The sequence below is a fragment of the Mobula birostris genome, chromosome 10, assembly GCF_030028105.1.
Source record: "Mobula birostris isolate sMobBir1 chromosome 10, sMobBir1.hap1, whole genome shotgun sequence".
Taxonomy (NCBI): domain Eukaryota; kingdom Metazoa; phylum Chordata; class Chondrichthyes; order Myliobatiformes; family Myliobatidae; genus Mobula; species Mobula birostris.
In genome coordinates this window covers 54,297,584-54,312,879 of record NC_092379.1, presented here as the reverse complement: position 1 = coordinate 54,312,879, position 15,296 = coordinate 54,297,584, and the positions used below count along the sequence as shown (strand labels likewise).

The 15,296-nt window shown below is 45.1% G+C and overlaps 1 protein-coding gene across 1 annotated transcript in view; it reads right to left on the bottom strand.

Annotated features, from left to right (window-relative positions):
* LOC140204044 (calpain-8-like) overlaps positions 1–15,296 on the bottom strand; it is a 205,112-nt gene that overhangs the window by 75,054 nt on the left and 114,762 nt on the right. The window contains exons 7-10 of the mRNA XM_072270290.1: positions 12,589–12,674; positions 11,101–11,178; positions 7,285–7,439; positions 1,040–1,203 (exon numbers count right to left, since the gene is read on the bottom strand). Coding sequence (XP_072126391.1) covers positions 1,040–1,203; positions 7,285–7,439; positions 11,101–11,178; positions 12,589–12,674 — 483 coding nt within the window. The remainder of the gene's footprint in view (positions 1–1,039; positions 1,204–7,284; positions 7,440–11,100; positions 11,179–12,588; positions 12,675–15,296) is intronic.

The window sequence follows — 15,296 nt, the reverse complement described above, 5'->3', positions numbered from 1 at the left end:
GTTTTCTGCTAGTGGGTGATGTGGGGGAATATTCGTTAGTACCATGGTGGTTTCTGCCAGTGGGTGAGGTGGGGAAATATTTTTAGTATTGTTGTGGTTCTGCCAGTGGGTGAGGTGGGGGAATATTCGTGAGTACCGTTGTGGTTTCTGCCAGTGGGTGAGAGTAACTGTGGGTGAGGTGGGGGAATATTTTAGAAATAGCTGCTTTCTCTCCAACATCAGATTTCTGAATGGACCATTAACCCATGAAAACTAGCACCAGAGGAGGAGCCAGTCAGGGTTGGGATATCAGGGTCTGGGGTGGTGTATGTTGAAATCTGTTTAATGAAGGGAAGAGTGTTGGGAGGGCTGGCGAAGGAGATGAGCTGGGTGTTGATGTAAATGTGACCAAGGGAGGCTGTGTGCAGGTAAGGCAGGGGATGTGTGGAGGTGGGAGAGAGGGAAAGGACCAGGTCCAATTATATCTGATAGGATTCAGGCCAGTGTCAGGGTCACAAGATACATACCTGCTGTGGGACCTGTAACAGGAAGAGCAAAGAGTTAGAACCTGACACACAGACATACTGAAAAACACACACAAAATGCACACACACAGAAATACATACGTACACTGAAATACACACACACTGAAATATGCATACACACACTCACAGAGACACTAAAATATACTCTGCGATGTTCCAGATGTACAGGTGAGGGTTAGTGACTGGTAGGCTTGCTATATTGGTGCCAGAAGCATAGCGACACTTGCAGCACATTCTTGTTCTGTCTTGATCGTTGATGTATTTCACTGTATGTTTCAATGTTTTGATGTACATGTGACAAATAAAACTAATCTTTCAACCTTTCAGTTCCTATGGAGTGTGAGGGTGGGTGTGAAAGTGTGTGCACTGTGAGTATGTACATGTGTCAGTGTGAGAGTGTGTGCACTGTGAGCATGTACGTGTGTGTGTGAGAGTGTGTGCACTGTGAGCGTGTACATGTGTGTGTGTGAGAGTGTACATACGTGGGTGTGTGTGATGCTCTCTGATTTACTCACTGTGAAGATGTTGAATGCGATGTACAGGTGCTTAGAGCCGTCCTTCTTGCGACCGTATTTCTGCAGCAGTTGCACACTGATGGTGCAGCAGGGCTTGCCGTCCTGCAGCTCCTCATCCTCTTCCAGCAGTGTCAGCCTGTACTGCGGGTTTCTCGAGAACAGGGCTGGTAGGAGCAGAAGGGACACAAGAGAAACATCAGCGAGTTCACAAGTTCAGTTTGAGGGAAGGATCCAGCGCCTGTCAAATACCGAGCAATTTCTCCAGCACTGGAGCACCCCAGGCCACCAAGCTCGAGGACAGCTGCTACCTACTCTTATCAGACTGGGTCTTGTAGGTTAAGACAGACTTTTGGCCTCACTTTCTTGCTTACCTGTACTGCACTTCTTATAAAACACTTCATTCTGCGGTGTTAGTGTTCTGTCGTGTGGTATGCTAATGCACTGTGTAATGATTTAATCAGTATGAAGGGTATGCAAGACAACTTTTTCAATATATTACAAAAATAAACCAATACCAATTTGGCTCTTAATCCTGCTCCAGCAGCCAGGATCATGGCTGGCCTATAAACTGCCTTCAGTGTGTGGATGAGAGATCGAACCTGGGGAGAGTGGATGGGAATGTGGAGGAATAAACAGAGATTCGCCATGTCATCAAAAACCTTGGCAAACTTCTATAGATGTGTGGTGGAAAGTGTGCTGACTGGCTGCATTATGGCCTGGTGCAGGGACACCAATGCCTTTGAGTGGAAAATCCTACAAAAGGTAGTGGATTCAGCTCAGTGCATGATGGGAAATTCCTCCCAACCATTGAGTGCATCTACATGAAACATTGCTGTAGAAAAGCTCATCCATCATAAAAGATCCTCACCACCCAGGCCATGCTCTTTTCTCGCTGCTGCCATCAGGTAGAAGGTACAGGAGCCTCAGGACTTGCACCACCAGGTCCAAGAACAATTACTACCCCTCAACCCTCTTTAACCAAAAGGGGATAACTACACTCACTCTGTTTCTGCTGTTCCCACAACTGATGGTCTCACTTTAAAGACTCTTCGTCTTTTTATTTCATGCTCTTCTTATTTATTGCTACTTATTGATATTTGCATTTGAAAAGTTTGTTGCTCATCGATCCTGTTTACAGTTACTGTTCTGTAGATTTGATGAGTATGCCCACAGGAAAACGAATCAGGGTTGTGTGTACTCTGATAATAAATGTTACTTTGTGAACTGGTGGGCTGATGCGCCTGTGTGCATGTTGTCTGTCTCAATGTGTTGCAGAGAGACGCGGTGAGAAGGAAGGGTCGAACTGTTGGCCCGACCTCCAACACACTAGTCAAGCCCTTACCTCCCCCCACCCCCACACAACCACCCTAGGAAGAGCAGAAAGGCTCCCTCCCTCTCCAACTCTGTCAGGGCAGGCCGAGGAATGCAATCGGCATTGCGTGGGAAGACATTCTAGAGTGTGGCATGTTGCCAAACCCAGCTCACTCCTGCAGTAAAAGGGTGACAGTGCCTATGCAGTGAGTCCCCAGTTATCCACTGCAGTGAGCCCTTAGTTATCCAGTGCAGTGTCTACAGGTACCTAGTGCAGAGAATCATCACTTGCCCAGTGTTGTGGCTCTTGCTGGGATAGTACTTGCCTCAACCCACGTACCCAAGGGCATCAGTGGAGACAGAGATGGGATGGGGGGGGCGTTGTTCTGCTCTGAGATTGCCACAGGCGGCTGTAGTCATTGGGTGTACTTAAGGCGCAGGTTGATAGGTTCTTGATTAGTCAGAACATGAAAGGTTATGGGAAGAAGGAAGGAGAATGGGGTTGAGAGGGAAATGGATCAGCTATGATGAAATGGTGGAGCAGACTTGATGGGCCGAATAGCCTAATTCTGTTCCTAAGTCTTATGATCTTCACTCCCATGCTGAGGGACTGCATTCTAGATTCCAGTTATTCTCTAGGTGAAGAAAATCTTTCCTCGAATTAATACACAAGGTCCTTCCATTCCTCAATGCTCCCAAGGCATTCGCTGTGGACCTCCAGTGTAATGCTGAGATTATAGAACTGCTAGAATCATTATCTCTTAAGTGCAATGTTAAACCTAAACACTGTACCAGATGTAAAACATACTCGGGGCATTCTTTCAAAGAAAATTAGTGAACTCTCAGCCAGAGGGTGGTGAATCTACCCACAATCAATGCCACAGACAGCCTCACAGGCCGAGTCAATGAGTATAGTTAAAGGGGTATTGATAGGTTCTTAATTAATCAGGTTGTCAAAGGTTATGGGGAGAAGACAGAACAATGGAGTTGAGAAGGACAAATAAATCAGCTATGATTTAATGGCAAAGCAGACCTGATGAGCTGAATGGCCTAATTCTGCTCCTATGTCCTATGGTCTTATGGTCCACCCTTATTATTTCTCCCGAAGTTCATCACCTCATATTTAACAGATTCAATTCTATATGCCAGTCCTCTGCCATTTTATTAATTAATCAAGAAGGTGGCATCTATCACCAAGTGCCCACACCACCCAGGACATACCCTCTTCAAGTTACTACCTTCAAGGAGAAGGTACAGGAGCCTGAAGACCCACACTCAATATTTTAGAAACAGCTTCTTCTCCTCCATCGTCAGATTTCAGAATGGTCCATGAACCCGTGAACACTACCTCACTATTCCTTTACTGGCACTTTTTATTGATTTAGTAATTTATAGTAGTTTTATGTCTTAACACTGCATTGCTGCCTCAAGGCAACAAACTTCATGTTATACGGCGAATTCCAGTTAATTGGGACACATCGGGGCCAGTAGATTTTGGCCTAATTAAGTGACTCCCCCAATTAGCTGAAGTTTAATGGAAATAGTTAAAAAGGTATTTAAATAAAATACAGAACAAAGTAGAATACTATCAACAGTTCTATAAACCTATGTATTAGTTCCTAATAGTTATCAACAGAGGAATTCATCCAGTGTACGTAATGACCAAAATCAACGCAGACACCTACTGCAGATAACGGACTGCCTTCATGTAATGCTATCGACGATTGCATGCTCCAAATCTTCATTTCATTGTAACATTCAAGATGATCTTTGATACCTTCAAGTTCTTCATGGTTTCTAACATGTTGAAGTAGTGAAATCATTTTATTTTCACTCCCAGCTGTTTCTGATGTCTCTAAGCCTAAATGCTTGAAACCACAGTGATCCATCACCAGTGCCAAAAATCACTGCTCTTTGAGCACAACACACCCAATTGATGCTATTTAAAAGCTGTTCGCTCCAAGCAGGGAGCATGTTGTGTCTAACAGACATGCGAGTGCATGTGGCTAATGCTAGGTAGAAACTGGCAACGATCTCCTGCCTCAATAAAGTGGCATAGTGTCCAAATTAAGTGGATATTTTCTTGATTTAGTTTTTCAGTTGTCCTAAACTTAGGAGTCCTTGTCCAAGACTCCCAGAAGGTTAATTTACAGGTTGAGTCTGTGGTAATGAACTCAAATGCAATGTTGGCATTTATTGCAAGGGGAATAGAATATAAAAATAAGGAGATAATGCTGAGCCTTTATAAGACACTGGTCAGGCCGCACTTGGAGTATTGTCAACAGTTTTGGGCCCCATATCTCAGAAAAGATGTGTTGTCATTGGAGAGAGTCCAGAGGATGTTTATAAGGATGATTCCAGGAACGAAGGGGTTAACATATGAGGAGTGCTTGGCAGCTTTGGGCCTGTACTCACTACAAATTAGAAGAATGTGTGGCGATCTATTTGAAACCTACCGAATGTTGAAATGACTAGTTAGGGTGGATGTGGAGAGGATGTTTCCTATGGCTGGGGTATCCAGAACTAGAGGGCACAGCCTCAAAATTGAGGGGCAACCCTTTAGAACAGAGGTAAGGAGGAATTTTTTTAGCCAGAGGGTAGTGAACCTGTGAAATACTCTGCCACAGACTGTGGATATATTTAAGGTGGAGGTTGATAGTTTCCTGATTGGTCAGGGCATCAAATGATGTGGCGAGAAGGCAGGTGTATGGGGTGGAGTAGGATCCGGGATCAGCCATGATGGAATGGTGGAGCAGACTCGACAGGCTGAATGGCCTAATTCTGCTCCTTTGTCTTTTGGTCTCTAATGGTCCAAATGGCCTGAATAAATGGCTGCCCAACTGACCTGAATCCACCATATAAGACTGTGACAATAAACCTGATTCTGTAAACCATGATCACTATCAACAATGCCACCAACTTTTGTGTCAACTGCAAAGTCAGTAACTGCACCTCCTATATTCATATTCAGCTCATGAATGTATAAGGCATTGTGGTACACTACTGGAAACAGACTACATCACAAAAACAGCCCTCCACCATCACCTTCTGCTTCCTATTACCAAACCAATTTGCCAACCTGAATCCTGTGGCTCTCAGCTTCTTATCCACTTTCCCATGTGGATCTTGTTGAAGGCCTCACTCAAGTCCAGGCAGACTGCATTGACATCATCAACACATTTTGTCACCTCTTCAATAAACTCAATCCAATTAGTCCAACAGAATCTGAGAATCAAGGCCAACATTAAATAAAAGACTGCACCCTACCCAAACATCCTTCTTCCTCCTCCTATTAGGACAAGGTACAAGAACTCGAAAACCTGCCCCACGAGGCTCAAAGACAAATTCTCTCCCACTGTTAGATAATTCCTGAACTGACTGTTTGTACAACAAAAATGAACCCTTGACCTCACAATCTACTTTGTCTTGTCCCTTTCACCTTCACTGCCTACATCTGCCTGCACTGCCCTTTCTCTGTAACTCTAACACTGTACTCCGTGGCCACTTTATAAAGTTCCTCTCGATCTACTGAAGTGACTTCTAAATGTATGTTGTGGTCTTGTGCTGCAGCACCCCATCCACATCAAGGTTCGACATGTGTTTAAAGATGCTCTGCTGCACATTACTGTTGTGATATATGGTTACTTGATTTACTGTCACCTTCCTGTCGGCTTGAACCAATCTGGCTGTTCTTCTTTGACTTCTCTCATTAATATTTACCCACAGAACTTCTGCTGACTAGATTTTTTTCGGTTTTTTTTTGCGCTATTCTCCTTAAACTCTGTTGTGCGTGAAATTCCCAGGAGATTAGCAGTTTTTGACCACGCCCTACCTGGCACCAACAGTCATTCCACAGTCTCAGTCACTTCAATCACATTTCTCCCCCATTCTGATGACTGCTTGCTTTTAAACATAGAAACATAGAAAACCTACAGCACAATACAGACCCTTCGGCCCACAAAGCTGTGCCGAACATGTCCCTACCTTAGAACTACCTAGGCTTTACCCATAGCCCTCTATTTTTCTAAGCTCGTTTCCGCCTCCACCACCACTGCCGGCAGCCCATTCCACGCACTCATCACTCTCTGCATAAAAAACGTATCCCTGACATCTCCTCTGTACATACTTTCAAGCACATTAAAACTATATCCTCTCATGCTAGCCATTTCAGCCCTGGGGAAAAGCCTCTGACTATCCATACGATCAATGCTTCTCATCATCTTATACCAAGGGCCCTCACCATCCAAGACATGCCCTCTTGATGCTACTACCATCAGGGAGGAGGTACAGGAGCCTGAAGACCCACACTCAATGGTCACCTCTCATCCTCCATCGCTCCAAGGAGAAAAGGCCGAATTCACTCAACCTATTCTCATAAGGCATGCTCCCCAATCCAGGCAACATCCTTGTAAATCTCCTCTGCACCCTTTCTATGGTTTCCACATCCTTCCTGTCGTGAGGCAACAAGAATTGAGCACAGTACTCCAAGTGGTGTCTGACCAGGGTCCTATACAGCTGCAACATTACCTCTCACCTCCTAAACTCAATTTTACGCATTGAGTTGCTGCCACATGATTGCAGCAGGCCAGGCAGCATCTTTGATGTGTGTTGCTTGAATTTCCAGCATCTGCAGATTTCCTCATGTTTGTGGCTGATTAGATATTTGCATTAACGAGCAGCTATGCCTATAACATAGCCACTAAGTGTGTATAATCTGCATTCTGTCATTACTTTCCCTTGTACTACCTCAAAGTACTGATCTTCATGGTATCTCGTAACATGACAATAATAAACCAATTACCAGTTGGGCTAAACCCTGCCTTACCAGGTGCAGATTAATCCTGTCCTCTGGGACTTTTCGCAGTAACTTCTCCATCACTGCTGGTGACATGCTCCCCCCACTTCCCACCCCATGCTCCATCCCCCTGCCGTACCACTGTTAATGTTTCCACCAGCGCTTATTCCAGCCATCCACATCCCTTCATGGGTGGTGAGTGCCCAAACGCAATCGGTAATATGCTGGCAGGGAGGGTTGAGACTGCACAACTCTACTGAAGTGAAGTTTGCAACGAGAACATCCGCTGGGATCCTGCATGAGATGGGAACAAGGTTAAAGTGTCGGGGCTAAGACATTCTAACCCACAAGGACATTAAGCGCCTCAACACAAGACACCTCTTGGTCACCAAAGCATTTTAGGACCTGTCTTATGATCATTGTCAGAAAGACTGGAAGTACTTAGCAGGTCAGGCAGAAGCTGTGGGGTGTTATAAAGTCACAGAGCATGGAAACTGATCCTTCAGTCCAAGTTGACCAAGCCTTTGTTTGGCTCATACCCCTCTAAACCAGGGGTTCCCAACCTGGGGTCAATGCACCCCTTGGTTAATGGTAGGGGTCCATGGCATTAAAAAAGGTTGGTAACCCCTGGCCTAAACCTTTACTATCCATGTATTCAATCATTACTGGTCAGGGATACTATTACAGCTACAGAAAGGGTGGGTAATGTAGCAGGATCTTCTTTTGAGTCAGTATGGGTGGAAGTGAGGAACAGGAAGGGAGCAGTTACTCTATTGAGAGTATTCTATCAGCCCCCTGGTAGCAGCAGAGATACCGAGGAGCAGATTGGGAGAAAGATTTTGGAAAGGTGCAAAAATAACAGGGTTGTTATCATGGGTGACTTTAACTTCCCTAATATTGATTGGCACCTGATTAGTTCCAAGGGTTTAGATGGGGCAGAGTTTGTTAAGTGTGTCCAGGACGGATTCCTGTCACAGTATGTTGACAGGCTGACTAGGGAGAATGCCATACTAGATCTAGTATTAGGTAATGAACCGGGTCAGGTCACAGATCTCTCAGTGGGTGAGCATCTGGGGGACAGTGACCACCGCTCCCTGGCCTTTAGCATTATCATGGAAAAGGATAGAATCAGAGAGGACAGGAACATTTTTAATTGGGGAAGGGCAAATTATGAGGCTATAAGGCTAGAACTTGCAGGTGTGAATTCGGATGCTGTTTTTGCAGGGAAATATACTATGGACATGTGGTCGATGCTTAGAAATCTCTTGCAGGATGTTAGGGATAAATTTGTGCCGGTGAGGAAGATAAAGAATGGTAGGGTGAAGGAACCATGGGTGACAAGTGAGGTGGAAAATCTAGTCAGGTGGAAGAAGGCAGCATACATAAGGTTTAGGAAGCAAAGATCAGAGGGGTGGGTCTATTGAGGAATATAGGGCAGCAAGAAGGGAGCTTAAGAAGGGGCTGAGGAGAGCAAGAAGGGGGCATGAGAAGGCCTTGGCGAGCAGGGTAAAGGAAAACCCCAAGGCATTCTTCAATTATGTGAAGAACAAAAGGATGACAGGAGTGAAGGTAGGACCGATTAGAGATAAAGGTGGGAAGATGTGCCTGGAGGCTGTGGAGATGAGCAAGGTCCTCAATGAATACTTCTCTTCGGTATTCACCAATGAGAGGGAACTTGATGACGGTGAGGACAATATGAATGAGGTTAATGTTCTGGAGCATGTTGATATTAAGGCAGAGGAGATGTTGGAGTTATTAAAATACATTAGGACGGAAAAGTCCCCGTGGCCTGACAGAATATTCCCCAGTCTGCTCCACGAAGCAAGAGAAGAGATTGCTGAGCCTCTGGCTGGGATCTTTATGTCCTCGTTGTCTACAGGAATGGTACCGGAGGATTGGAGGGAGGCGAATGTTGTCCCCTTTTTCAAAAAAGGTTATGGGATAGTCCGGGTAATTATAGACCAGTGAGCCTTACGTCTGTGGTGGGAAAGCTGCTGGAAAAGATTCTTAGAGATCGGATCTATGGGCATTTAGAGAATCATGGTCTGATCAGGGACAGTCAGCATGGCTTTGTGAAGGGCAGACCGTGTCTAACAAGCTTGATAGAGTTCTTTGAGGAGGTGACCAGGCATATAGATGAGGGTTGTGCAGTGGATGTGATCTTCGCATTTTGGTAAGGCATTTGACAAGGTTCCACACGGTAGGCTTATTCAGAAAGTCAGAAGGCTTGGGATCCAGGGAAGTTTGGCCAGGTGGATTCAGAATTAGCTTGCCTGCAGAAGGCAGAGGGTTGTGGTAGAGGGAGTACATTTGGATTGGAGGGTTGTGATGAGTGGTGTCCCAGTTACTACCTGGATGTGGGGGTAGAAGGATGGGTTGGCAAGTTTGCAGACGACACAAAGGTTGGTGGTGTTGTAGATAGTGCAGAGGATTGTCAAAGATTGCAGAGAGAGATTGATAGGATGCAGAAGTGGGCTGAGAAGTGGCAGATGGAGTTCAACCCAGAGAAGTGTGAGGTGGTACACTTTGGAAGGACAAACTCCAAGGCAGAGTATAAAGTAAATGGCAGGATACTTGGTAGTGTGGAGGAGCAGAGGGATCTGGGGGTACACAGCCACAGATCCCTGAAAGTTGCTTCACAGGTAGATAGGGTAGTTAAGAAAGCTTATGGGTGTTTGCTTTCATAAGTCGAGGGATAGAGTTGAAAAGTCGCGAGGTAATGATGCAGCTCTATAAAACTCTGGTTAGGCCACACTTGGAGTACTGTGTCCAGTTCTGGTCGCCTCACTATAGGAAGGATGTGGAAGCATTGGAAAGGGTACAGAGGAGATTTACCAGGATACTGCCTGGTTTAGAGAGTATGAATTATGATCAGAGGTTAAGGGAGCTCGGGCTTTGCTCTTTGGAGAGAAGGAGGATGACAGGAGGCATGATAGAGGTGTACAAGATATTAAGAGAAATAGATAGAGTGGATCGCCAGCACCTCTTCCCCAGGGCACCACTGCTCATTACAAGGGGACTTGGCTTTAACGTAAGGGGTGGGAAGTTCAAGGGGGATATTAGAGGAAGTTTTTTTACTCAGAGAGTGGTTGGTGCGTGGAATACACTGCCTGAGTCAGTGGTGGAGGCAGACACACTAGTGAAATTTAAGAGACTAGTAGACAGGTATATGGAGGAATTCAAGGTGGGGGTTATATGGGAGGCAAGGTTTGAGGGTCGGCACAACAATGTGGGCCGAAGGGCCTGTACTGTGCTGTACTGTTCTATGTTCTATGTTCTATGAAAGCCAATGCTGAACAGTGAGGCCTTTCATTTTATCTTGCACTATTACAGTGCAGATCCCAAGGCACTGCACAGGATACAGATGAGGGATTACTCCTAGTTCCAACTAGGGGTTTGATACTGTGTGATACCATGTCTCTTTAACATGTCAATGCCTAAGATGCAGGAGTGGACCATTCTTCCTGCTTGTGGCTTTGCTAGTCCATTGGCCAAGAGCTGGAGCTATGCTGTGCTGATGAAAGCTGCAATGACAGTCACCCAGGGTTTATGCAGTCTTCAGTGGGGAAGTGAGTGAGGGAGAACATATACATGTGTACACACACACACACACACACACACACACACAGATCTCTCTCTCTCTCACACACACACACACACACACTTGTCTAAGACAGCTGAATGTTCATCTTGGCTGCTCTGGAAGGAGGGATACTTCAGGAGTGCTGGCGGGGACACACCAATGGTTCTCAATGTTTTCTCTCCTCTGCATCTTACCTTACAAAGCAGTGGGGAGCAGATGAGAACTGAGACCATCTAATGGAAACAGTTGTCTAGCGAAGGTCGCTCCACCCATCCCCACAGACCCATCACCCTACGAACAATCCTTTTCAAGCCCCTCGCAGTTTCCCATGCAAGCCCTTCTCCTCCACTTCCATCCGAGGAAAGGTCCTACCAGAACTCGCCATCCTCACTAATCTTCAGCTTTAGCCTGGACTTTTCCTCCACACTGACTTCCTTCCACTTGGATGACCTGTGGAATGAAGGCAATGGAGAAGGGTGAGGCTGGAAGTTGGAACCCAGAGCAAGAGTCATACAATGCAGAAACAGGTCCTTCAGCATATCATATCCTTGCTGACCATTTCCAGCATTTGGTCTGTAACCTTGATAATTCAAGTTCTCATCTAGATATCTCTTCAACATTGTGAGGGTCTCTGTCTCCAAAAACCTTTTAGGCAGAGCTCACCATGTTTCAGTGCTCCTCTGTATGAAAAAATTCCTCCTTTTACCTATGTCCTTCATTTTTAGACCTCCCTGCTAAAGGTAAGGCTTTCCTACAACTTACCGTGTTTTTATCCCTCTAATTTTGTACACTTCTAAGCCATCGCTCAGATCACTCTTGGATCACGGTGACCAATTTTGAGCCCTTATCTAAGAATGGATGCACTGGCATCGGAGGGGGTCTAGAGGAGGCTGACAAGAATGAATCCGGGAATGGAAGGGAGAGGAGTGAGGAGTGTTCAATGGCTCTGTGCTTGTATTCACTAGAGATTAGAAGATTGAGAGGGGAATCCCATTGAAACCTATCAAATATGGAAAGTCTTAGATAAAGTGGACATGGACAGGATGAATCCTATAGTGGTGGATCTAGGACCAGAGGTCACAGCCTCAGAATACAAGGACATTGCTTTAGAACAGAAATGAAGAGGAATTTCTTTTGCTTTAGGGTGGTGAATCTGTGGAATTCATTGCCACAGATGGCTGTGGAGGCCAAGTCATTGGGTATATTTAAAGTGGAGGTTGATAGGTTCTTGATTAGTAAGGATGTCAAAGATTACGGGGAGAAGGCAGGAGCTCTTGATTTCCCACCTCCTCAGCCCATTTGGCCAGGCCTTCCAGTGAGGCAACCCAGATATCCTCCTCCTAACCCTTTCCACACTACATATGGCCTTTTCTGGGCCCCGGGAGTGGCAGGAACCTGAGAGAGCCACGTGGCAACTTCAAAGCTTGTAATCAGGGCACCAAACTGCACCCTCCAGCCCGGGTCCCTATTGTACCAGGGAAGAACCATCACACACATTGTCCCTGTTCTCAGAATATCTGAAAGGACAGTGTGGAGGGAGCTTTATTCTGTGTCTCACATATATTGTTCTGGACCTGCTTGAAGGGACCTGAATCACACAAGGGTTTCTGCAGTTGCTGAAAATCTTGAACAACATACACAAAATGCAGAAGGAACTGATCAGGTCAAGCAGCATCTATGGAGGGGAATAAACAGTTAATGTTTCTGGCCAAGATCCTTCATCAGGACTTGATGAGTTCCTCCAGCATTTTGCACGTGTGTGTTTCTGAAGGGATCCAGTTTTTATGTGACTGTACTTCCCTTCCCAATCTGGATGGGCACAAAATTTCCAAAAGAAAAGCTAAGGATTCTTCCTGTTACCTGTCACTCCAGGGTCCATTGTACTCTACCCGACCCCACGGATTCCGCAGCCGGAAGAGTTTTATGGAAGAGCTGGGCATCCTTACCTGTGGATGGGGAAAGGAACTGGTGAGAAACTGCATGGGATGGGCAGAGGGTCACACCACCAGTAGTGTTCAAGATCTCCATGACCCAGAATGAAATCACCAGGCACACTGATGCATAGCGGGCAGACAGTACACTGCTTTGCTGTTGGTTCTGTAGTCGTTTGGCCTCTCTGTGTCCCTGTTGTGTGCAGGGACAGGTGAGGACAAACATGGTGCAGTAAAACTCCAATAACACTGGACAGCAAATTTTTTTAGAAAGTGTTGCCTCCTCAGAATTTGGTTTTGGTTATGATAGACTGCTTGAACACAAATATAATTTCAGACTACTTGCATTATGTAGAAATTTGGAGAAACAAGAAATTAACTTTTATTGAATACAATGTATTTAATTGCACAATGTTGCTGACACCTTACAATAGTTAAGCTCAGCTGAAAGTGTTTTGTTGATGATTTTAATTTGTACTCAGTGTCTGAGGCTTCTTGCTTAAGTGTCCAACAATAATCAGCCAGCATTGATGGATTCCAGTTCCCTGATACTGTTTCTCCATGACTGCAATGTCCTGGTGAAACCTTTTACCATGCTCTTCACTGATAGTGCCAAGATTTGCAGCGATGAAGTATTAATGGGAATGCAGAAAAACAATATTTAGTGGCATGGTTTTGTATGCTTGAAGCATGTTGTCAACCAGCTGCATGTAGTTCGGTGCTCTGTTGCTGCCAAGAAATTTTTCAACAACATCTTTGAAGGCCTTCCATGTGATTTTCTCTGGTTCCACTAGAAGTTCTTTGAATTTGTCACTGATGATCTGTTTGATTTGTGGACCTTCCTTAATCCTGGCATCAGTTATTCTGGGAAACATCTGTCTCAAATATCAAAATCCTTCATGGAAATTTTGCACCCTGTATCAGCAGGCTCCATTCTTGCAGACTTGACCCCACTAATTCTGCTTTTGCCTTTGACATACCCAGGTCTCTGACCAGGTCACTTAACTCAGATTGAGTTATCAGATGAGGCTCACACAACATAAAGGGTTCAAAATCTGTATCAGTATCAGTGTTGCTTTTTGCATTCCTGGCTCGTGTATCATGGCATCTTCGTCTGCCTCCTCTAGACTCCATGTCTCTGGTGGCTTTGGTACTGGAAGACCATCATCATGTGGCACAGGTCTCATGGCTGAAGGGAGATTCAATGGATTTCTTGTTTTTACCAGCGAAACCAGACACACTGGTCAGACAGAAGCAGCAGTCTGGCACATGATCCTTCTGCTCTCACCATATCATCGGGACAGTGAATGACATTGACTTTTGAGTACCTCTGAGCCAGGCTCTGAGTACAGCACAGGAACAGGCCATTCAGCCCACAATGTTGTGCTGAACTAGATAAAAAGTAAATCAAAAACACCCAAACATGAATCTCTCCTACCTACATAATGTCCATATCTTTCCATCCATGTGCCTATCCAAATATTGCTTAAAAGCCTCTAATGTATTTACCTCTACCACCATACCAGGCATCTGCCACTCTCTGAGTAAAAAACATACACGTCACATCCCCCTTGAACCTACCCCTCTCACCTTCAATGCATGCCCTCTGGTATTAGACATCTCAACCCTGGGAAACATACTTTCTGTTCACTCTGTCTATGCCTCTCATAATCATGCAAACTTCTATCACATCTCCCCTCAGCCTCCAATGCTTCAGAAGAAAAAACAACCCATATTTATCTAGCCTCTTGTGACAGCACATGCCCTCTAAACTGGGCAGCATCCTGGTAAACCTCTTTCACACCCTCTCCAAATCCTCAACATCCTTCCTATAGTGGGGCAACCAGAACCGTCCACAATACTCCAGATGTGATCTAATCAGAATTTTATAAAGTTGCAACATAACTTTCCGGCTTTCGAACTCAGTGCCTTGACTAATAAAAGCAAGTATTCCATAAGCCTTCTTAACTTCCTTATTGATCTGTGTAGCCATTTTCATGGAGCTATGAACCTGGATCTCTTGGGGAGAGGGATCTCTCTGCTCAGCAACACTGTTAAGATCTTGCTGTGCTAGTGTACTGTCTCCTTGCATTTGCCCTAGCAAAGTGCAATACCTCACATTTATCTGGGTTAAACTCCATCTGCCATTTCTTAGCATTTCTTGCTGCCACTTATATGTGGAAGGGAGGAGCTGGGGGGGGACTTTGGGGTTCTAACATTTAACTGTCATTCATTCATTGGGGCAGTCCTCTGTTTCTCGTGGATGTCTGTGAAGAAAAAACACTTCAAGGTGTATATTGTATACATTTCTCTGACATTAAATGTACCTTTGAAACCATATCTGCAAATGTTCTATATCATGCTGTATTTTTTGCCAGTCTTCTACACAATCCATAACTCCACCAATCTTGGTATCATCCACAAATTTACTAACCCCACATCTACATTTTCATCCAGGATATTTATGTACATCACAAACAGCAGAGGTCCCAGCACAGCTCCCTGTGGAACTCCACTAATTATAGACCTCCAGCTTGAATAAGTCCCTTCAACCACTATCTAATTCACCATGGACCCTATGCATCTTAATGGGGGGATTAGACCCCATCAGGAACTTTGTCAAACACCTTACTAAAA